Source organism: Pseudorca crassidens, chromosome X, assembly GCF_039906515.1.
Source record: "Pseudorca crassidens isolate mPseCra1 chromosome X, mPseCra1.hap1, whole genome shotgun sequence".
NCBI lineage: Eukaryota > Metazoa > Chordata > Mammalia > Artiodactyla > Delphinidae > Pseudorca > Pseudorca crassidens.
In genome coordinates, this window is record NC_090317.1 from 43,129,552 (window position 1) to 43,154,356 (window position 24,805).

Consider the following 24,805-nt stretch of genomic DNA (forward strand, 5'->3'; position numbering starts at 1 on the left):
GGACTCTGGGTTTTGTTCTTATTATGATGGAGCCACTGGGTGCTTTCTGAAAGGAAGGGAATTATTATTATAATCTACCTTATTAAAGCTCATTCTAAATATTCCTTGGAGGACAGACTGAAATAGAGCAACTGTACGATCAAGAGACAAGATTAGGAGGCTACTACACACATGAAAGTGAGAGGTTACAGTCTCGTAGACCACAGTCGTAGCAATGGAAGGCGAGAGATGGGGTTTGAGATGAGATGTATCTTGGAAGTACTGAACTTGTTGATGAAGTCCACGTTTGTGGTAAGGGATAGAGAGGAATTAAGTGTGTCTCTTGGAATTTCGATTTTTGCAGCTGGGTTAGGGTGGTTTTCTTCGATGGGGAAATGAATGGAAGACCAGCTTTGGTGCAATGCCAGGAAACTGACCGTTCTGTTTTGACCATGTCGTTTGTGGAGCCTATGAAAAATCTGGGTGGGGAGCATGTGGTTGGATGTATAAGTCAGAAGATCCTGAGAATATTCTTGGCTGTGGCAAAAAAAACCCCAAAACAAACAAACAAACAAAAAATACAAGCATGCAAGCAAACACAGAAAAAGCCAAACTGTACAGTTCAATCTGAAAATACAGGTTGATTCCACATATGAGCATGACACAGCTCTAGATTCTGGAAGGGATACAAAGACATATTAAAACCAACTTCACTGAGCTATAATTTGTGTTCAACATAATGCATCCATCTTTTTTTTTTTTTTTTTTTTTTTTTAGCTGTGCTGCGTGGCTTGCAGGATCTTAGATCTCCAACCGGGGATCGAACCTGGGCTGCCAGGGGCTACTAACTGTCAGAGAAGAAAGATATATGTGTGGAATATAACTATCATTCATCCACTTATTCATCCATTCATGCACCTAGTGCATGTCAAGCTTAGTGCTAAGAAGGGAAGATAGGACCATGAACAAATTCAGACAATGTCTCTGTCTTCCTGAAGATTAGGAGTCGAAATAGTGGCTCTGGTTGCTAAATAGTAAGGGAGGTATTTGGTGAGATAATTGGGGCCCCAAAAGGTCTAACCCCAGTGCACAGACGCAACTCTTCCCCTTCTGCATGTCTCATTGACAATGCTGTGGCATGACCTAGAACATAGAGCTGTTAGAATAGAATGCGCCCGAACATTCTGTGCATAAATGGCTGAGGAAACAGCTTTCCAAACCTTCCACCCAGCAATCAGCCCTGATTATGTGCAGAAGTAGATCTCAATTTCATTTAATTCTCACAGTTGGAGTTGTATGACTAATTATTTTGTCTCTGTATCTAATTAAGAAGCTGAGGTTAAGAAGGGTCAAGTATCTTGGAAGAAAATAGCAGATCTATTGATAAGAGGAAAGTGTTAGATTTTAAGCTGAGCTATTAACTAGTATGGAATACTAGTTCCCATCCCTTAGGTCCAGGCTGAGGTAGTAGCAATGCAAATTTCTCAGTCAAATGCCTGGGATTCATTGGCCATTCGAGAATTTTAGGAACTGGAGAAGCTATAGGAAAATGAAAGCCTAACATACCATCCTCCTGACTGCTCCGCATCATTGCTCCTGCCTCTGCTCTCTTGTTTTCTATGGTAACGTCATCTTAACATTAGGTTCTGTTATTGACTGAACTGTGTTCTCCCAAAATTCATATCCTGAAACCCTAACTACCAGTGCCTCAGAATGTGACTGGATTTGGAGATAGGGCCTTTAAACGGTGATTAAGTGAATTTAAGGCTGTTAGGGGATACGTTAATCCCATCTGACTGGTGTGCTTATAAGAAGAGGAGTTTAGGACACACAGAGAGACAGCAGAAGTGTGTATACAAAGAGGGACAACCATGTGAAAAAGCAGCAAGAAGATGGCCATCTTCAAGCCAAGGAGAGAGGCCTTAGAAGAAATCACCCCTGCTCACACCTTGATCTTGTACTTCCAGCCTCCAGAACTGTGAGAAACAAATTTCTGTTGTTAAGCCTCTTAGTCTGTGGTATTTTTGTTTTGGCAGTCTGAACAGTCTAATACAGGCATTATGAACGTGTTTCAGTAGTTCATGAAGTAGGTAGAGTGGACTGTCAGAAAGGATGAAAATAAAGTGATGGTAAAAAATACCAATGGTCAGTAAAACTGAAAGCAACATGGTTAATTTGTATTACTATCAGGCAAAATAGACATCAAGCAATTGCAACCAAGAGGGCTACTATCAAACCATAAAAGAAAATGTATTGAGAAGATTACAAATTCTGAACTTACATTCACCCGATAACATATCTTCAAAAACATATATAGCAGTAAGTAACAAAGCTACAAGTAACAGAAAGTAAAATCCACTTTTGTGTATACGATAAGGAAAGATACTTGCTTATATAACTGAGAGCCCAGAGGTAGAGGAGACTTTAGGTTAGTTGATCTAGTGGCTCAAAGATATAAAGACTCAGGCCCAATCTTGAACCAATGACTGTGGCTAGGGACATAGGATTATTGCGTGAGATCTAGAGTAACTCTGGTCTCACCCTTGGAACTAGCAGGCAAATTTCCCCCAAACATGTGACTGTATGAGGGAGGAAATGCACTAATGAAAATTTGAGACCACTTAGGAAGATGAGGAATGTATATTGCGTAGGTAAACAAAAATATTCACCTTCCGGCACCATTTAAAAGCACAATTATCAATATGAGCATAATACCCACAGTACTCAAGCTCAAATGGTTTTCAACCACTATGTCTTTCCAGGTAACAAATACTTCTATTCAGGAAATACCTACATTGAATTAGTGAATGGGTAGTTACAAAGCACTAGAGGTCTCATCCCTGCAGTAAGTTTAGGAAGAACCACAAAGGCATCCATGGTAGCGTACTGAAATCTCTTTTTCTTTCTCAAATTTTTGGCAAAGCTTTCTCTTTACTATCGTACTTTGATATTATTGTGTCAGGATAGCTTGACTAGAAGGGAATGGATTCTTTATAGTTACAATTTCATCAAGTATTACCATTCTGTACACATACAACACAGAGTTCATAAAGGTATGAAAGGTGAGAAGCAAGAAAATTGTCAACATTTATGATCAGCAACAATTTTCTTTGAAGAGCACCATTAAATTTCAATATGGAATATCTTTAAAAGCTTCAAGGTTTTAGAAGAAATTCAGTCTCATGAAAATGTAATAAAATTAAAGAACATCTGTTAATGTACATATTTGTAAATACGCAAAAAGGAATATTCCTCTGGGAACACTAGCCCAAGAACCACCACAGCCCTGCCGCCTGGCATGCCAGGACCCAGCCCATACACCAACAGGCTGGCACCAGCTCTGGGACACATTGGGCCCCTCAACCAGCTGCTCCTGGATCTGGCCCCACTCACCAGTGGGATGACGCCATCTTTAGGACACCCCCGACCCCATACCCAGCCATGTCAGGAACTGGCCCCACACACCAGCAAACCGGCACTAGCTTCAGGAATCCAAGGCCCTGCAGCCAGAGACCCAGGGACCTGGCTCTGCCCACCAGCGAGCCAGCGCTAGCTCCAGGACTCCCTGGGCCACAGCCCCACCCACCAGCAGGCCAACACCAGTTCCAAGACACCCGTCAGCCAGCTGCCCTGGGATCCAGCCCCACTCAACAGTGGGCCAACACCAGCTTTTGGACACCCCCAAACCCGGCAGCCAGCCATGTGGAACTGGCCCTGCCCACCAGCAGGCTGACACTAGATACAGGACCTCTAGCCCCACCACCACCCACTGCAGAGCCTAGCACCACCCACCAGTGGGCCAGCGCTAATCCCGGGACTTCCTGGGGCACTGCAGCCAGCAGTCTCATGACCCAGCCTCACTCGCCAGTGGCCATCAGCCTCTGCACAAGGCAGGGCCTGGCAACCCACTGGACCAGGGGCCAGCCACACCTACCACACCACCCACAGTAGTGTGCTGGTCACAGCAGAAGGACACATGCAGCCCTAACAGGGGGCACCCTTAGAGCATATAGCTCTGGTGACCAGAGGGGAGAGCTCGGCTGGGTCACACAGGACGTCTCCTACAAAAAGCCACTTCTCTACGGTTGGGAAATGGAGCCAACCTACCAGATACAGAGAAATAAAACAGCAAATTGGACAAAATGAGGCAACAGAGGAATCTATTCCAAACAAAGGAACACGATAAAACCCCAGAGGAAGAACAAAGTGAAGTGGAGATAGGCGATCTACCTGATAAAGAGTTCAGGGTAATGATCATAAAGATGTTCAAAGAACTCAGGAGAAGATTGGATGAACAGAGTGAGAAGTTTTTAACAAAGATTTAGAAAATATGAAGAAGAACCACACAGAGAAGAATGCAATAACTGAAATGAAAAATACACTACATGGAATCAATAGTAAATGAAATGATGCAGAGGAATGGACGAGCAAGCTGGAAGACTGAGTAGTAGATATAACTGAAGCAGAATAGAAAAAAGAAAAAAAGAGAAAAAGAAATAGGACAGTTTAAGAGACCTCTGGGACAACAGCAAGTGTACTAACATTTGCATTATAGGGGTCTGAGAAGGAGAAGAGAAAGAGAAAGAGAAAGGGGCAGCGAACATATTTGAAGACATGATAGCTGAAAACATCCCTAACCTGGGAAAGGACAGAGATATCCAGGTTTAGTAAGCACAGAGAGTCCCAAACAGGGTCAAGCCAAAGGAGACCACACCAAGACACACTGTAGTTAAAATGGCAAAATTTAAAGATAAAGAGAGAATATTAAAAGCAGCAAGGGAAAAGCAACAAATAACATACAAGGGAACTTCCATAAAGCTATCAGAGCAACTGGAATGAATCCAACTGGATCACAGTGTATGATCCTTTTTAATGTAGCATTGGATTCGGTTTGCTAATATGAGGTTGAGGATTTTTGCATCTATATTCTTCACAAATTTTGGCCTGTAATTATCTCTTTTGGTAGTGTCTTTGTCTGCTTTTGGTATCAGGGTGATGGTGGCTTCATGGAATTAATTTGGGACTGTTCCCTCCTCTTCAATCTTTTGGAAGAGTTTGAGAAGTAAGGGTATAAGTTCTATATATGTTTGGTAGAATTCACTGGTGAAGCTGTCTGGTACTGGACTTTTGTTTGCAGGGAGTTTTTGTTTTGTTTTAATTACAGATTCTATTTCACTTCTGGTGATTGATCTGTTCAAATTATCTGTTTCTTCTTGACTCAAATTTGGCAGGCTGTATATTTCTAGAAACTTGTTCATTACTTCTTGGTTGTCTAACATGTTGGCATAAAACTGTTCATAGTATTCTCTTATATGTTTTGGTTTTTGTGTGGGTTTTTTTTTTGTATTTTTGTGGTATTAGTTGTTGCTTCTGTTTCATTTCTTATTTTGTTTATTTGGGCCCTTTCTCTTTTTTTCTTGGTGAGCCTGGCTAGAAGTTTGTCGATTTTGTCTTTTCAAAAATGTAGCCCTTGGTTTTATTGATCTTTTCTATTTTTATCTCTATTTTCTTTCTTTCCCTCTGATCTTTCCCAAAGAACTGACTTTGGGAATTTTTTGGTTCTTCTTTTTCTAATTCTTTTTCTATTTCTGTTTATTTGAGATTTTTCTTGTTCCTTAAGGAAGGCCTGAATCTCTATGTACTTCCCTCTGAGGACCGCTTTTGCTGCATCACATAGATTTTGGAAGGCTGTGTTTTCATTGTCATTTGTCTTGAGGTATTTCCTGATTTCTTCTTTGATTTCATCATTGACCCACTGGTGTTCTGGTAGCATGTTGTTCCGTCTCCATGTATTCATTCTTTTCCCATTTTTCTTTCTGTGGTTGATTTCTAGTTTCATATCATTGTGGTGATACATGATGCTTGAAGTCATTTCTATCCTCTTAAATGTGTTGAGGTTTGTTTTCTAATCTAGTATGTGGCCTCGCCTAGAGAACGTTCCTTGCACACTTGAAAAGAATGTGTATTCTGTTTATGGGGGTGATGTAGTGTCCTGTAGATATAAATTAGGTCCAAGTGGTCTACTGTGTCATTTAGGGCCTCTGTTGCTGTGTTGATTTTCTGTCTGGAAGATGTGTCCATTGATGTCAGTGAGGTGTTAAAGTCTCCTAGTATCATAGTATTCCTGTTAATTTCTCCCTTTATGTTTGTAACTATTTGTTTTATATATTTAGGTGCTCCTATATTGGCTGTATATATGCCAACTAGTGTAATATCCTCTTCTTTATTGATCCCTTTATCATTATATAATGTCCTTTTTGTCTTTACGGACTTTAAGTCTATTTTGTCTGATATCTGTACTGCTAAGCCCGCTTTCTTGTTGTTTCCATTTGCATGAAATAGCTTTCCATCTCCTCACTTTCAATGTGTCTGTGTCTTGTGCCCTGAAGTGAATCTCTTATAGGCAGCATATGGTACATTCTTGTTTTGTTTTTTTTTTTATCCATTCAGCCTCTCTGTCTTTTGATGCGAGCATTTAGTCCACTGATATTTAAAGTAATTATTGATAAGTATGTACTTACTGCCATTTTAAACCTTGTTTCCCAGTTGACTTTGTAGTTCTCTATATCTTTCACTTTGGCCATTTTAATTATGCTACGTCTTGGTGTCACTCTATTTGGGTTCTTCTTGTGTGGGACCCTCTGTGCTTCCTGTACCTGGATATCGGTTTTCTTCTTTAGGTTTGGGAAGTTTTCAGCCATAATTTCTTCAAATATATTTTCTATCTCCTTTGCTCTCTCCTCTTCTTCTAGTACCCCTATTATGCATATGACTGTGCACATTATGCATATGATTATGCATATAATGCATGCTTTATATTATCCTATATAAAGGATAATATAATGTTTCATATATTTCTTATATAATGTCTCATATGTTTTCTTCATTTTTAAAAATTTGTCTTTCTGTCTGCTGTTCTGATTTGGTGATTTCCATTATTCTATCTTCCAGATCACTTATCTATTCTTCTGCTTTGGTTAGTCTGCTATTTATTGCTTTTAGTTTGTTTTTTGTCTCGGCAATTGAGTTGTCTAGTTTTGATTGATTTCTCTTTAGAGTTTCTAGTTCCTTGTTGCAGGGATCTGCATTTCTATCAATAATCTTTCTTAATTTCTTTAGCCTTTTTCTTACCTCCTTTCTGAATCTGGGGACTAGTAGACTGGTGAGGTCTCTTTCATTATTTGTTCCTTCAGGGGATTTCTCTTGTTCTTTTTGTTGGGAAGAGTTCTCTGTTTTTCATTCCACTCAACTTTCTTTCTCTCTGAATTTAGGAGAAGCATGAATCTACTGTGTTCTTGAAGGGGTGTTTTTAGGTTGGAGGATCCCTGTGTAGACGGTATGAGTCCAATATTTTTGGTGCAAGGGCTGGTTTTGGTGTGGGTGCTTGCCACATATTTCCTTAAAGTGTGCTGGCCCTTGTTTCCTTGATAGGGGGTGTGTTTGAAGTTGTGTTGACCAGAGCCTGCACTGGTTGTTGGCTGGGGCCTCCTCTTTGCTCTATGGGTGTCACAGCCCTGTTGGGGCTGGGGTCTGCTTCCCAGCTGTTGGAGTAGAAGCCCTGAGGGTCAGGTTCAGTCAGGTTCCATTGCCCCTAAGCACATGCCCAGATGCAAAGGAGGTGACCACTGAAGCTAATGACGTCCGTGTGGTCACCACAAACCTATGTGCCTCCCGTGCAGGCATCCATGGTTCTGCCAAGAAGCAGCCCAAGGTTGCATCCCTTTCTCTGTTGTGTTCATCCCAGACTTAGTGCTGGGCTGTGGTGTGGAGTAGGCTGGTGCTGGCGGCCGGGGCCCTGTGGCTACAGGAATTGAGGTGGTTGTGCCGCTGCCTGGAACCTGGGCTGCCTCTGTGGCAGACCTCTCCCAGGACCTGTCAGCTCCAGATCTGGCTCCAAGCTATGGTGTAGAGTGAGCGGGGCAAGTGTGCTCCCACCGTGAAATGAACGACATGCAGTGCCCAGCTGCTGTGCCTTTCCATGGTGCCATGTGGTGCATGTGCTGGCAAAGTCCACCATGGGCATACCTGCCCCCACTGTGTGCACACTGACAATGGGCACTGTGGCAGGACCTGCCCCCACTATGTGTGGGCTGACAATGGGCTCCTTGGTTTGGCCCAGACCATACACCAGGCCCTCCGGGCTGTCTCCACACATCTAGATCAAGTCCTCTCCCTGGACCTGTGTACCTAAGATTCAATGCTCAGCTGCTGTGTGCATCTGTGGCCCCACCACCTTGTGTGTGCTTTGGATTGGGAAGTGCAGCAAGGCAGCAGCCGCCAGTGCCAGTCTCTCTCTGCCCTGATTGTTAGCAAGCCAGAATGCATGCACTCCTTGTGAGTAGAATTTAGGCTTTTCCATCCCCTCCATCTATCCCAGTGGCTATTTCAGCAGGCACGGGGGCTCCCTGGGGCAAGGGTCTGCCTATGTGTACCTTTCCTCCTTTACATATCTCTCCCAGGGGTGTCAGGACCATCCTCAAGCCTTTAAAATTTTTTCTGTCCTTCCTGGATATGTTGAGATATTCCTTGCAGCTTTGGTTGTGTAGGAGATCTTCTGCCAGTTTCCAGTTGGTTTTCTGTGAGAATTGCCTCACATGTAGGGGTATTTTTAATGTGTTTGTGGGGAGAGGTGAACTCCACATACTCCTACTCCACCATCTTGATCCCCCTCCCTATGTGGGAGACTTTGAATTACATCACAGTGTCCCATATAATAACAGATACATTAGACTAAATTAGAATTTCAGAATCCAGTGATAGTCAACTATTGCAAGTGCCTGTCATTTTTTAGAGAGCACAGGATAGGCCATGTTTTTCCAGATTTTGTGGGAAAAAAAGGTAGAGCATCATGTACATTTTAGATTATCACTGGCCCCAAACAGGCTACATGAAGTAGATAATTAAAAATCATCTGGTGATGTTATGGAAATGCAAAGTTCATTGATATAATTTAGTCCTCAAAGCCTGCTTTTATTCTAAAGAAAACTGGCAAAGGTCACTCATTTACATCATATGGGAACATATCCACCAGCAGTAGATGCCAGTGTGATATCGTAACAAGGAAACAATGTAGCTGTTTACATAAAAACCCATCTCACAATGCTTTCAAAGTCTATAGTTAGAATTATTTGGGGGGGGTGGCAAAAAAATAGTTACAATGAGTGGATAACAAGAGCCAAGCTAGGACCACTTCAATTCTCCCTGTCTAATAATTTTTAAAGCCTTGAAACACACTTATTTAATTTTTAAGTGGTCTTCACGTGGATGGGATTTTCAAAGTGTATCAGAGAATCATACCATCACAAATGACATAGTTTATGAGCAAAAACCCTGTAAGGAATCCCTGCCTTCTCGCCCCTTTCCATTCTTTGTCCTCAAAAGAAGTTTTCACGGTGGATGTAATTTTCTGTTTCCAGGCTGTGGTAGTCCCCATGAATGAGCTCATCACCTAGAGCTGTTAAAATTTACACTGTGCTGGGGGAAGGGAGCACACTGAGTACTCTGACAGGGAGCACTACCTACAATTGTTTCTCTTCTTTCCCATTGCTTGACACTGACAGTAAAGTCACTTCTAGTTAATTAATGAGCTTCTTAAAGGAACAAAGAAAAACATGTTTCGATTACCATTTCTATAAAGGCACAGCAATATCTCATAAGTTCTCTTGGATAATGTTACCAGATTAAGTCAATTTTACTTTCTGAAAGTAAATTCACATAGGATCTCTACTTGAGTACATATTTGTGTTTGAACCAAAAGCATTTGAGTTTAATTTAGCAGCATCACAAATGTCTGTTATTCTCCTTTCCCATTTCTCTGTGTTAAACAAAGCCACTCCTAAACATCCACCCCAAAACAGAAATATAAAAGAAGTAAAAGTTGTTCCCAGTAAACCTTGCCAAACAACATTCAAGAAGAATAGCTTATCAGCCTGCCTCACCTAAACAGACACAGCACCTGATACATGCAGTGCCTAAACTGCCTAGCTCATATAGGCTGTGTTCATACAGGTGTTTACCCATAGCCTTAGCGTCCCTTCCCCAATGTATGTTACAAAGAGCTGACGGGCAACCACTGGTGTAACTAAATATATTTTTAAATCCTAAAATAACTCCTGGTAATCATCACAGGGAAAGAATAAATGATACGACCTTTAGTTCTGACAGGAGAATATCTGACCCTTCCCAAGTAAAGTTATAATTAGAACTCCAGGGTTTGCCTTTTGGTGAAAGAAGTTGACCTCAATCACCATTAGTGGATTTGTCCATTACAGAAGCTACAGTTGGGACAGACATCAGGTCTTGATGTCGGATTCCATCCAGTGATTGTATACAGATGCTTCCTAAATCCATCTTGAGGTTTCATAATAGGCTCTATTGTAAACACGTGGCTCCTTTTTCATACCCTGCATTTACATGTGTCCCATAAATAATTTTCCAAAATTATCTAAGTAACAGCAATGTGCCCAAACAGAGTCACTCCAAAAAATCACTACTTCCTTCGACAGGCTTAGAACTACAAACACAGTCTATTATCCTTACTAGTATATTCAAATTTAACCATGGTGCAAAATTTGGTCTGTTGTATTTTCTTCAGGTTATTTATGTAGCCATGCCACGTTGCAGGGTGCCGGCAAAATAATCCCACTGCTTGTATAGCATTAAGTTTGCCTAAGCCAGCAAACAGGCAAGATCACATCAAATCTCTTTTGGATATACAGACAGATCTTCAGTTTTCCGTACAAATCAGCAAAAGAGGTGTTTGTAAAGCTGCAATAAGAAAAAAAACACCAAAACTATATTGTATATTCTCCTTTCCCTTTCTCTGTCCTTTCTAGGAAGATGCAAACAAAATATAAATGCAGTAATATCTAATTCAGATTCTGCTCACTTTTAACTTTTGGAATTCCGTAAAGAGCCATAAAGTCTGCACTTTTTCTCTTTAGAGAAAAAGAGCCATAAAGTCTGCAATATTTCTCTTTAGAGTGTTTAAAAATAAAAGAAGGAAACGTTTTCAACTAACGTCTAGCATTTTATACCGACTTTTATATACAGAAATACTTCACTTATTAAGGATAAGTTTATATTTATACCTTAAAATGAATCCGAGGGCCTTACATGGCTTCAGCTTGGATTTGTTCTAATTACTGATAGTACTGGAAATTATTTAAATGGCACTTTAAAGAGGTCCTCTATGATCTCAACTTTTCAGTAACTGCGGATGGCTTTCCAGTTAGTCTGAATAAGGAAGGCTGAATTATTCTTAATTTTCTTTGGAGACTCTTGTGGGTGATCAAAACACAAAGTCTGGAGCCAGGGTGCCTGGGAGTAAACCCTGGTTTGGCACCTATAGGTTCAGTTACCTCTTAGGCAAGTGACTTAACACATCTGTGCTTCCACTTTCTCATCTGTGAAAACTGGAATAATCATCATAGTACCTCGTTTATAGAATTGCCAGCATTAAAGGGTTTGACGTTTTAAAGTGCCTGACACATAGTAATCATTATATACATTTTTTTTCAAATTAACAGCTAAAATTCACTTACTGAGTTTGCTTTAATTTCTCTTAGACTTGCATGAAATTACAGCAACAAAGCTTACCTGTACCCACCGCTTAGGTTTTTGAAGTGGTCCCTAAAATATGGCAATGGTTATGGATTTAGGGAGGACCTAGTCCATTGCTATGTGTTAATTTATGTGTTAAATTTCACGTGTTATAGGGAAACAGAATTAGCACACGAAAGAAGCACATTAGCACATTAAAAGGGGGTTGGGGCAGGTGAAGCCAGCCTGTGTTCTGAGGAAGATCATCCGGAGGCACCACCATCAACGGGAAGCCCAGGAATGTGGGCAATCTCAGGTCTCCAGGTCTCGTGAAGAGAACGGCCTCCTGAAACATGCAGCCGGGAGAACCCTGCTGTCACTATCCTACACTCAGGAGGCTGACCCAGCTTTTGAGCACCGTGGGCTCCTAAGGCTATGGTCACGCGGATGCGGCCATCAAGTGGCAGGCCCTGACAGTTATGTGGCAGGCCCAGACCTACTGGCCATGTCAGCACCATGAGCCCTTAAACCCTGAGCTCGTGTAGTCTCTCTGGACCTATTGCCACTATGATCATGTGGTAGATCCAGCTTTTCAAGTCGCTAGAGCATGGCAGACTCCTAAACCCTGCCCATCATGTGGGTTCATCCTGTCATGTGGCCCTCCCTAGCTAGTGGCATGTGGAAGCCTCAGCCCTCCAAGTCACACAGGTGACCTGCTTCTGAGAGTCGTATGGATGCTATGGTCGGTCACATATCCCCCTTGGTCACACATCAGGCTCAGCCATCTCTATCTCGTGAAGATTGCTGGCTACCAGAATCTTCAGATCCCTGAGTCAACACGGATGTGGCCGCTACCATCACATGGCAGGCAAAGCGCCTGCCATCATGTGAACACCGCACCTACCCTTCGGCTGTTGGTTGTGTATATTCTACGGTCATGGGACATGCTGTGGTCTCCTGAGGCTCAGTTCTCTCGGTCACAGTTCACGATTGAGGGCTCCTGAACCCTGAGGTCACCTGCATCCTTCTACTCTGTGGCCTCCGCCAGCCAAGCCCCTGGAAGTCAGGTAGGGCCCCACAGCGGCGCGTTGCATTACGTTACGTTACGTAGGTCGCGCAGTCACGTGACGCCATAAGGTCGCGACCGAAGGGGGCGCCCTTTCAGCGTGTGGAGAGCCTGCCGAATGGTCGGTAGCTCGGCTTAGCCTTCTGAGGAGTCAGACCGAGAGGTGAAGAAGACCTTTAGAATTAAGGTACTTGTCCTGGCTGAGGGGGAACTTTGATGAGGCTCTGGCTCCGATGCCAACCTTTCCACCGGCTTTCATATTCTGCTACGGTAGGCGGTAGACGGTAGGCGGTAGTCGGGTAGGAGGGGCGCCCGCCGGTACTAGAGGTTTACTCAGAATTGGCGGGACAGCGGGCGGCAGGCGTTCATGGGCTGCTCTCGGCAGCTAGGCTCGGGATACTGGGTGGACCCCTCCCTTCCCCCTTCCTTCCCAACCCCCACATTAAAGCCCTACTCTTATCTCTCTTCCATATTTGTATTCACTGCCTGCCATGTGATGGCGTCCTCTGCGCTCCTCAGACCACGTTTGTTATTAGGGACACCAGAGAACTCCTAGATGCCAGTTCGTATTGATGATTTCAAATCTGATCTGAATTTCTGTCTCTTAATTTGTTCTGTAGAGAGAGGCAAGGAGAGAGACTTTGTTTAATTTGATATTTTTTCAGTAAAAGTGTGAAAGTAGCCAGCACCTTAAGGTTCAGAATTTGTTTTCTGTATTTGCTTTGCGGATCAGTAGCTTTTCCAAGTGTGTGGGGGTTGGGATGCCATAATCTTTTCCTGCTTGGACTCTCTAAACGGCTTAAATTAGTCCAGACAGACACTATTGGCTTCTGATTTTCCTCCTTATTTTCTAACCATTCCTTGTTACATTCCTTAAAAGCTCTCCCCTTTCCTTCATGTGGGAAAAAACAGTGAATTTATTTAAGAAAACCATATTAAGTAAAATTATATATGATACATTTCATAAAAATCACATAGATGGTACTTAATGAGTAAAATGCAGCAAGTAAAAGATGGTGTTTACATTTGTGAGGGATTTAAATATTGTTTGAGAGATGGTTAAGGGGGTGATATATATATTTTGTATTATATAATAGCCATTTCTTTCCTCTCATTTCAGCACTTTCAGGTTTGCTCTACAAGACACTATGTCTGAGAGACAGCAACAACAAAAATGTTTTTATCCATTGAAGAAATATGGGACATACAAAAATGAAGGTACAAAGGATTTCTATATTGTCATATTTTTAAGATAATATGCCACTTGAATCTCAAAGAATAGGGTAGTGTCTTAGCTTGTTCAGGCTGCTGTAGTAGAACACCATGTACCAGGTGGCTTACAAATTACAAAAATTTATTCTTCACGGTTCTGGAGTCTGTGAAGTCCAAAATCAAGGCACCAGCAGGTTCAGTGTCTGGTGAGAGCCTGCTTCCTGGTTCATAAAGGGCTGTCTTCATGCTGTATCCTCACATGGCAGAAAGGGCAAGGGAGCTCTCTGGGTCCTCTTTTGTAAAGGCACTAAACCCATTCATGACGGCACCTCCCTCATGACCTAATCACCTACCAAAGACTTTACCTGCAAATACTGTCACCTTGGAGACTAGGTTGGTACATAAACATTCAGTCTGTAGCAGGTAGTTTCCTCAAGCTATGTGGGAATGGAACATTTTTCCACAGACCACTGGAAGTACTAGTGTTCCTCAGGAAACATTTTGGGAAAGCCTGTTCAAAGTAAATCTCTTCTGCCGCATTAATACCTTGTACCTTTGTTTACTAAGAAGAATGTATGCTTACTAATAATTATAATCTGTTCTTCTCATTAAGAAACCACTTATTGCTAACTCATTTTATCTTATGTCATTAGTCATTCTCTCTTTTGCTTAATTTTTCCACTTTTTCATTCTTTACATATAACCTCAATTTATGTTTCTGATATCATGACGGCAAGAAATAAGTGCATAAGTGCTAGTCATTAGGAAGTCTTAAAAATAAAATAAAATGCCCCACTCTTGAAAAGATGATACAACTTACCCGTAAGGATGAGTGGATGAAATAGCTCTCATTTTATACCAATTTTCCACACTTTTCAAAACTAGTTTGTTATTATTATTTAATCATTATAGCTTCCATTTTTTGAGTTCCTGTTTTATGTCAAGCACTGTGGCAACCTTGTCATACCAGTTTTCTCATTTAATCCTCAGAAAAATCCTGAGAGGATGTTATTTTAATTTACAGATAAGATACAAGAATCAAGATAGGCTAGATTATGCTGTGGTAATAGACAGTCCCCGTATCTCAGGGGCTTATTCCTCACTTTGACTACACGTCCATGGCAGGTGCATGCCCCTCACAGGATGGTGGACTTTGGGGGTCTGAGCCATTCTTACTGGAATGACTTGGAGACCCAAACTGACAGAGCAGCCATCATCTAGAAAGTTGTCAGTCTCTGTGCCTGAGGGGAAGAGGACCCTGCAAGGTCTCAATCCAACAACCATATGTTCTGGCCCAGAAATAGCACATGTCACTCACAACCCATTAGCCAGAACCAGTCACATACACAGCCCTGCCCAAACAAAGGAGGTCAAGAAGTACAGCTCTTCCAGGTCGCTGGAACAGGGACAAATGGAAACACATGGCAAACAGCACTACCGCACGATGGAACTGAGGCTCAGAGAGGTAAAATACTCGCCTAAAATCACGTACGCAGTAAGTGACAGAGCTTCACTGGATTATTCTATCAAATACTTGACAAGTCGATGTCTGAGATTGCTTGTGTCTGAATCACCTTGATGAGGGAGGTCTCTAGCCCTGTTCAGGCACCCGACGTAGTTGGTCAGCCGGGGGACTGCGGTAGCTGTCATATAGCTCCCTTGTACGCTTTCCCCTCGGCAACGTTATTTCAGAAGGAAAGTGGGTTCTTGCAAATGACTCTGACTCTTCCTATACACCGTACATAGACCACATGCCCTTACTGCTCCCTTTAAAATGTGAATTTTTCCCTTTCATTGCTGGATTTTCCTGAAAACGAGTTGGTTGCCCGGCATTCTCCAAAGGTCATCAGTAAGGTTCCTCTTTGTTGTTGTTATTGTTGATGAGTGTCATTATGAACTCCTGGCTTTTGAACATGTTGGTGGGCTTCAAACCATCGTTATGTGGTGTTGAGCAGAGGAGTGAAATGATTTGATTTGCTCTCTGCTGCTGGGTTGAAAAGAGACAGGTAAGGGAGCCAGGATGAAAGCAGAGGGGCCAGCTGGACAGCAGTACAGTCCAGGAGGTAGCTGTTGGTATCTTGGCCAGGGTGGTGGTAATGAAGGTGGTGAGAAGTGGCTGGCTTCTGGACATACTTTGAGAGAGGGGCCGAGAGAATCTCCTGACCAGTTGGATGTGGAGTGTGGGAGAAAGAGAGCACGCCAGGCCCCCTCCGAGGTTTGGGGACTGAGCAAGTGGCATTTGTGGGTCAAATGCCCTATCTGTGTTTCCTTTCACTTCCAGTGCCACACACGGAAAGTCCCAAGGTTGTGAGTAGCAGGATTGCCCTGACAGCGGGCCACACAGGGAAAGCAAGGGCTCCCCAGAGGAGTTCATCTGAGGTCTGGTCGTAATCAGTCCATCGTGGAGTGATCAGCAGTGGGCGGATCTTTACTCATAAGCGTGCCCTGAGACAACATGGAATAGTTAATGTACAAAAGGCACAGCACACAAACCTAGAGGACTTTAAGTATTACAACCCAACGGAAGCTGGTTTCTAACAGTGTAATTACCATAATCCTCCCTCCCCACAAGCCACTAGTATGATTATCTGCTGGTTCACTGTTTCAGTGGAATGCCTTAAAAATAAAATACCCTTAGTGAATCCACCCATGGGAGAGAGAATTGACACGATCTTATTTCTGCAGGTGCTGAAAAACTTCCAAATCTTTTGACATGGTGAATTAGATACGTTGGAGGGGAGAACTTGTGGGTGGAGGGGTGAACAGCAACACAACTCCTAGGAGTGAAGACAAGGTGAGGTACACCCAGGACACTTTCTAAGCGTGGCTGTAGCTTCAGTATCCAGTACAGTAGATGTCAGAGTAAAGAAAATGAGCAAGAGCCAAAGAGAGGCCTTACAGAATGGTGAAAGGATCAGCACACCAGGGAGACATAAAGATCCTAAATGTGTACGCACCAAACAATGGAGCCTCAAAGTACATGAAGCAAAAGCTGATGGAGATGAAAGGAGAAAGTGCCAGATCTATAATTATAGTGGGGGCTTTCCACACCCACCTCCCCCTTAGCAAGTGACAGAATTACTAGAGAGAAAATCAGCAAGGATATAGGAGACCTGAATAACACAGTAAACTAATGAGATCTGCATGACATAAATAGAACAGTCTGCCCAACAACAGCAGAGTACAGTTTTTTCCCCCGAGGGTCTCTGTAACATTCACCAAGTTAGACCATCTCCTCGACCATCAGACAAACCTCAATAAATTCAGAAGGAATTGAGGGACTTCCCTGGTGGCTCAGTGGTTAAGAATCCACCTGCCAGGGAAGGGAACACAGGTTCGAGCCCTGGTCAGGAAGATCCCACATGCCGCGGAGCAGCTAAGCCCATGCGCCTCAACTATTGATTCTGCGCTCTAGAGCCCGTGTGCCACAACTACTGAGCCCACGTGCCACAACTACTGAAGTCCGCGCACCTAGAGCCCAAGCTCCGCAACAAGAGAAGCCGCCGCAACGGGAAGCCCGTGCGCCACAACGAAGAGTAACACCGCTCGCTGCAAGTAGAGAAAGCCCGTGTGCAGCAACGAAGACCCAACGCAGCCATAAATAAAGAAATAAAATTATTTAAAAAAAAAAAAAAGAAGAATTGAAATCCCGCAGAGTGTGTTTCCTGACCACGATGGAATCAAATTAGCCACCAGTAATAGAAAGCAAAAAGAAGAATCCCTAAACGCTGGGAAATGGTGGCTGACACATCCTTGCAGGTTATCATTCACACCCTTGTTATAGAAGGGCTGAAGTTAGGAAGAGTTAACTGCTGAGCTGAAAGGCATTTCAGGCTGGCCCAATAGAGAGGTCACTCTGGATCTTTCCAACAGAGTATTGTTCAGGGCAAGGCTGGAAGGAGGGAGACAGTTCAGGAGGCTGTTACCTCAGTGCCACCTGACATTAAAGCTCCAAGTGCACTGGCAAAGGAAGTCCAGCTAGCTTGCTGGTTGTTAGTGGAATCGGTATGGTGGCTCATTGGATTTGGGAAGCACGAGAGAGGTATTGGTGTGGTTGCTGGAAAGTCCTGAGAGAAAGCAAGATTCGGGTGCCTTCCTGGTATCTATATGACTGGTGTCCAGTCTAACCCACGGATGCATACACCTCGGTTCCTTATCAGTCCTGCTCCACTGTTTTAAAAGTTTCAGCGCAGTTGTCCTCTCCTCCCTCCTCCCTCTTTGTCCTCCTTGTCCTCCTCTTCCTCATCCTGCTCCTCCTCGATTCTTCCCCTGATAGTGCCATCTGTCGGATAAGGCTGTCCTCTCTGGGCAGGCAGAAGAGTGTCCTTTCTGAGGCTTGTGGGACTGGTCCCTTAGGCCACATTGGCACTTGGCCTGCCCTACCATGCTGTTAGCCTAAGACATGGTACGTGGTAAGTGGACCACAGATGTGTCTGCAAACTTGTATTTTTGTTGCTCTTTTCAGAATACAGTGATGGTGGTAGACCACCTCAAGGAAGAAAGAAAGGTTGGAGTTCTTTCCCAGGTAATTCTGGCGAGAGGAGCCCTCGTTATGAACGCGATGGGTGTGAGCCTCAGCCTTCAAACCTCCAGGAGGATGATGGAAACGTGGTGAAGAGGGATGTCCAGGAGGACCCCGAAGTAAGACAGTAAGTGGCCAGGCAGCTGGGTTTGTACACAGCAGCCCCTGGGACTATGCACCTCTCTCACTCTCCGTGGACTTGTTTTTCTTCTCTCACTGCAAAACTGAAGCATGCTAGAAGTGAAATAATGGTTGAGCAATCCTAATTGTAGAGCTGGTGTCAAAGAGGCGAGGGTGTACAGAAGACTTCCTTAGCACTTATGGCCACTCACCGTCCTTCTCTCCACATCCCCCCTGCAGCTCTCCCTGTACCATCCGAGACAACAAGAGAGGAGTGAGATGGCAAAGTGAAGGCCACATGCATACTACTGTGTGGAGAAACAGAAAACCTCTGCAGAGGGAAATGGGGGAGAACACACAAGATGGAACCCCAGGGAGCTGGTTCAGGGTCACAGTGAGTATCCTGTAAAATGTACGGAATGTGCAGGAGAGAAAAGGCAGGGGGAGCTGTGTTGGTCTCATGTAGAGATGCTGGTTTCTTTCACTGGGGACAGTTTGTAATCTGTCCTTTTTATTACCAGGAGTTAACAGTCTTGTTCATCTAAGGGCAGGTTCAGAGAAGCAATGTACAGGGAGCAGGCTGACCGTGAGGAGAACGGAGGAGCCTGTCTCAAAGCAAAGATGGAAACTACTGCCAAGGATATGGAGCAACTCCACATTGGAGGTCTCAGCTTGGCAAGCTGAGTGTGGGAGACGGAGGGTCGAGCCTCTGGTGACCTTGTCTGAGGGGCAAGCAGTGTGTGCGCTGGGTAGGATCTCCTGGAAATTTATAAAAGGAACATCATCTCTGACACCTTGATTATGTGGAAGAGAGTTTGACTGGAGAGAAAGAGTATTTAGGAAATCCATATTACGCACACCCATAAGAAATCATGCCAGTGGTCCCTTCTTTACAAGCCCTTTCAAGCTCAGTAGAAGGCCGGGAAAGAACAGGAAAAGGTTCGTCCTCCAGCCTAAATTCCCTGTTGTCTGTCCTCTCTCCCATGCCTTCTTTTCATCCTTAGATTCCTTGTGGGATAAAGTATGACAAGACATGGCTAATGAAGTCAATCCAGAGCCATTGCAGTGTCCCGTTCACTCCAGTGGACGTAAGAGAGGATGCCGAAGCCAGACGCGTGGGCACAGGGAAGGGGGAGAGAGAGACCTGGTTCAGCAGGGTCTGTTGGCTTCTGATTCTATTGCTGTTGCATTCAATCCCTGTAGTTCCACTTTATGCAAAATGGGGCTCGGTTCTTTGTCCAGGAAGCTAGCACTGCCTCTGCATTGATGGATGTCAGCTACAAGATTCGTGACGAGGAGAGCCGAAAGGTGTGTGTCGAGGGCGTTACGTGTACCTCATCCTGAGGAAGGAGTACAGGCCAGGGGCTGGTTGTCTTCTTTGGAACTAGAGTTCCTGGTGCTTACCCCACCTCTTCTTCCTGCAGATACCTGTCTTTGTCAGCCCCTCCGCTGTTCCCTACTCTGTGCGGGATAAGTTGAAGCCAGAAGAAATGGAGCAGCTAAAGGTAATGGAGACTCACGGCGAGTAGTGTGCCAGCGCTCAGACCCACCTCTCCTTCTTCCAGTCCCCCGTCCCCCTCGCCCCCGATTTCCCTGCCACCACCACAGCCTCAGAGCGGCTCTCTCCATCTCTCTCTCCGCAGCTGACCTTGAGCAAACGATTTGATGTCTCCCAGCAAGCTCTTGACCTCCAGAGGCTCCGCCTTGACCCAGGTACGGCTGACAGCAGTAATTCTAGGGCGGGTGAGGGCAGAGGGGTCTTCCTGGAGGGAGAACTTAGGGATGGTAACGTGGGGAGGGGCTGGTGCTGGCCCCACACCCCACTCAGCCATCCTATTCCCTCCCCTCTCCTTCCTGAAGACTTGGTGGGCTATGATATTGATATATTTCTGAATCGAAGAAGCTGCATGGCTGCCACCCTGCAGGTCATCGAAAAGTATTTCCCTGAGGTGAGGCTGTAGGCCCAGTGCTGGTATTAGGGTAGAGGGTGGAAGAGATGGGGTGGAGGGCAGATTTGTCTCCAAGGTCCTAGATAGTAACCTTCACTCTACCTCTTCTTGCCCCAAAGCTGTTGTCCTTGAACTTGAGCAGCAACAAACTGTACCAGCTGGATGGCCTGTCTGACATTATACAGATGGCCCCCATGGTCAAGATCCTGAACCTCTCCAAAAATGAGGTGAGAAGAGGGAGCCAGGTCAAAGTTGGGTTGAGAGTGGGGGGTGGGGCATGTTAGTGTCCATCAGAGTGATGACAGGAGGCAGGTGAAGGTACCTGTGTGGGAGGGAGGGTTCTGGGGGTGCAGGGATCCGGATGTCCCTCTTTCCCTGGGATTCCTTTTCCCACTTCTGCCCCATATTTCTCAGCTGACGTCTGTGTGGGAGTTGAGCAAGATGCAAGGGCTGAAGCTTGAAGAGCTGTGGCTGCAAGGGAACCCATTGTGTGACACCTTCCCAGACCAGTCCACCTATGTAAGGTCAGTGTGAACACCCTGTCACCCTTCTTGGTGACCTTCACCCATGGGAGCCTAGACTATCTGTGACAGTGCCCCTTTGCCAAAGGTGGCAGCCCTGGTCTTCTGGGAGGATCACAGGCCCCACCTTCTGCTCTCTCTGTGCCTATCACCGGTGAGGAGTTTCCTTCCCCTGACCTGCTCACCTCTGCAGGCGATCTGGGGTCTGTTTCCAGCTCTCTGTGCCCAGCTATATTCCAGCAAGGCCTCCCAAGAGTGTGCCCCAGGAAGCAGGGCTTCTCCTCCTCACCAGGACCAGGAGCGACCAACCTTGATCCAGATGCTGGCGCCCTGGACTGAGAAGGGTCCTCCAGTCCAGGGCCTCTTGCTGAGAGAAGCCTTCCTTCTTCGTGCTGAGATGGGGTTTGCCTCCCCCGTTCTGAGAGGGGCCCTCTTCCCCTTCCTCCAAAGGGATCCCCCCTCCTCCCCCAGGTTGACATGGGGGCTTTCCTGCATCATGCTGAGGGCTGAGGCCATGGGTGGCTGCTGTCATGACATCCATTCTGCTGGCCCAGTGCCAGGAGCTGGACCCTCCTTGGGAAAAAGCAGGGCTCCCTGAGTCAAGGGGCCAGACGTGGGCCCCCGCCAGTGATCAGAGGGCTTCCTGAGGCAGGAGTGGAAGGCAGAGGGCGGAGGTGGTAGAGGAGACCGAAGGACAGGCCTCTGAGGGGCACTTCCCATCCCTCCCTGCACACGTCACATCATCCCGCCTGGTCCTTCACAAGAGCCCTGGGCAGCCTGAGACAGGTATGATTCCTCAGATAAAGAACCAACTCAGAGAGGTGCAGGGGTCATCGGGAGAGAAGACAGTGATCATCAGAGGGGGCCACGGATCCTCAACCCCATACTGAGCTGGGACCTGACCCTTTCCTCCTTCTGAGGAAGATCTGCCCCCATGGCTGCTCGGTTTCCCATGCCCAAGTCTGGCTGAGCTCACACAGGTGCCAAAGTTTCAGCCAGCATCCAGCGGGCCCCCAGCCCAACACGTGCATATTTTCCCTTCCTACCTGGTGTGTCTGGGCGATTCTGGGGCAGGTGAAGAGCCGCAACAAGTGTGCCGTTTCCCCTTTCTTCTCTCGTCTTCCCTGACCCCGACCACGGGCGAGCTTCTTTCCCTTCTCTTTGTTGTCTCTCTCCCCTGTCTCTGTGCCTCTATGTCTCTCTCATCTCTCCCTTCCTACCTTCACTCCCTTTCTGTCTTCATCCCCTCCATCTCCCTCCCTGAGCCCCACCTCACTCACCTCGCTGGCCCAGCATCCTGGGCCATCCCTGGGGGGTGTCGGGGTCTTGCCAGAGTGCTGGACCCCCAGTGAGGTAGCAGAGCCCCGGGCTCCCACTCCATCCCCTCTTCTCCCCACAGCCTTCAGTGGGGCCCTGGAGGAAGGGAGGGAGGAGAAGGAAGCCCTGCAGCACGGGTTTGAAATGCTGGTCCCTGTGGCACTGGAGAAGGGAGTCCGAGTAGTCTGGGTGGGAGCTACCTAGGCGAAGGAGAGGAAGGGAGGCAGGGAAGGAATATTAAAGTGAAGGTACTGAGAGAGATGAGGAGACAGTGCCTTTCAGACAGTAAGATGACAGACGCTCAGTGCTCAACAGGCAAGTGGACTGAAAACCCCTAAAATCAGGAGCAGAGGTGGGCAAAGGGTGCTGCTGGATTGGCCAGAACACACTGATCTCTGTTTATGGTATTACTGTTTTAACTCAAAGGAAGCATTGCAACCTTGAACCATCAACCACCTCTTCTCTATTTTTGGTTTTGGACAGGGCCATCAGAGAATGTTTCCCGAAGTTGTTACGCCTGGTAAGTGCCTACGTAAATCATTGTCTCTTACGAATGTCGGTGGCCTCTGCACCTGCCCTCAAGCCCTTTGGGTCTTGCCTAGATCACATATTAGCATCAGAACCTTAACCATTTTGGGGGACATGGACTCCTGAAAATGACATGGATATACTTGCTGGAAAAATACCCATAAATACACACACGCACACACACAAGTTGAATATAACACTAGAGACTTCCAGGACCTCATGATGAAGACATCCACTGTAAGCTTTCCCATGGAATTTCCAGGGCCCTTTCACACCTGACCTCTGACCCTCACCCTCCTGGGCCCATCCTTTTCTCGGATCATCCAGGCCACTCCCCTGGTCTCCACTGCTGACTTCCTCTTCCCTTCTCCAGGATGGCCAGGAGTTACCGTCACCAGTGACCGTTGACGTTGACACTCCCTACATAGTAAAGCTCTGCAAGGTCAGGAAGAGGATCAAACAACATTTGGGGTGTTGCAGGGAGGCTTTATCTACTGCATAGTCTCAAGTGCCATTTGATTCCAGGGAAGCTACTTTGGATCTGATGAGCTGAAGAGCCTAGTCCTGCAATTCCTGAAGCAGTAAGTACCTCAGGGAAGCTGAGCAAGGGAGGGAGGGCTAGGACAGGTGAGGCCACCTGAGCACAGGTCTGCTCAGGGGAGTTTTCAAGTCTCATTTGAGGTCCAGACCACAGAGATAGACTGTCTTCATTGCTCCTCCTTAGGTACTACTTGATCCATGACTATGGAGACAGACAGGTTCTCGCGGGTGCTTATCACGAGGAGGCCTGCTTCTCCCTGATGATTCCCTTCCACCCCGAGGACCCAGCCCCGTGAGTATGACAGTACAGCCTCTGCTCCCGGGCCGTGTGGCCCCCCAGCAGACACAGGCCAGCTCCTGCAAACACCCACCACCCACTGTTGCTCTTTGTCTCCTAGAAGCAGCTTGTGCGAGTATTTCAAGGACAGCAGGAATATGAAGAAGCTCAAGGACCCCTGTGAGTGTGTGATGGGAAGACTGGGTGGGAAAGGGCGGTGAAGGGGTCAATCATAGGGCCCAGGGCGTGGCAGCCCCTGACCTTCGCTCGCTTCCCCTCCCCTCACAGACCTGCGGGTCCAGCTGCTGAAGCACACAAAACGTGTCATTGTGCACACCCTCTGTGTGTTGCCCAAGACTCAGCATGCCTTCAGCTCCTTCGTGGTGGACACGTGGTTCCAGACGGTGAGCGCCTGCTTTCTCCCTCGGGCGGGCCCAGGAAGCCGCAGGTGGGTTGGAGGTGGAGGTGGTGACTGGGCGCCTGGGCTCTTCCCTTTCAGGAAACGATGCTCTGCTTCTCCGTCAGTGGGGTGTTCAAGGCAGGTGAGTGTGTGTAGACCCCCAGCGCAGATGCCCCACTGCTGCCTCCCCCTGGCCAGGCTCACTCCCAGAACCACCTAGCTTCCCTGACCCCTTCCCTTCCTTTCCCTTCCCTTCCCTTCCCTTCCCTGCATTCCACCCCTCCCCTCCCCACCTGCCCTCCCCCACCTCCCCTCCCCTCCTCTCCCCTCCCCTTCCCCACTGTGTTCTCCTGCCCTCATGCTTCCCACAGACAATCCAGGTCTGAGCTGTGTCCATGCCTGTCTGCCCTGCACACCCTGGGCGTTGGGGACACAGGCTGTGGATTTTGGTGGCTCTCATCCCAGATCCTTACTCTGAGAACTTGGGCCATTACTGAACCTCTCGGTTTCCTCATTTGCAAAACAGGGTAGTAGTATCCACCTCTTGGGCGGCTGTGAAAAATGCATCCCGTGAACTTGTGTAGTGGTCGTCAGGGGCCCTGTCACTGGGTGCAGACTGCTCCTATAGTTGCCCTCCCCATACCCGACACCCTGGCCCCCGTGAACAACTGCCCTCTCAGCATGAGTGTCCAGTCACACCCTGACTGGGGACCGCTGTGTGAGCGTGTACAGCACGTGCAGCTGTAAGGGGTACTGTTGTTTGTTTGCTGTTGAAGTGGAAGGAAGTTCTCAGGGCTGTGTGCGTGCCTTCACCCGGACCTTCATCGCTACCC

The 24,805-nt window shown here is 46.2% G+C and overlaps 1 protein-coding gene across 1 annotated transcript; it reads left to right on the forward strand.

Annotated features, from left to right (window-relative positions):
• The first annotated feature begins 16,281 nt into the window (after positions 1-16,281).
• On the forward strand, positions 16,282-23,976 carry LOC137217322 (nuclear RNA export factor 2-like). The gene is made up of 14 exons (XM_067723982.1): positions 16,282-18,447; positions 18,681-18,834; positions 19,445-19,528; positions 19,644-19,748; positions 19,865-19,945; positions 20,084-20,153; positions 20,301-20,389; positions 20,509-20,616; positions 20,804-20,913; positions 22,711-22,747; positions 23,129-23,197; positions 23,281-23,336; positions 23,480-23,587; positions 23,694-23,976. Exons 2-14 carry the CDS (start codon positions 18,739-18,741, stop codon positions 23,791-23,793), a joined length of 1,113 nt encoding a protein of 370 aa, XP_067580083.1. The 5' UTR covers positions 16,282-18,447; positions 18,681-18,738; the 3' UTR covers positions 23,794-23,976.
• The last annotated feature ends 829 nt before the right edge of the window (positions 23,977-24,805 follow it).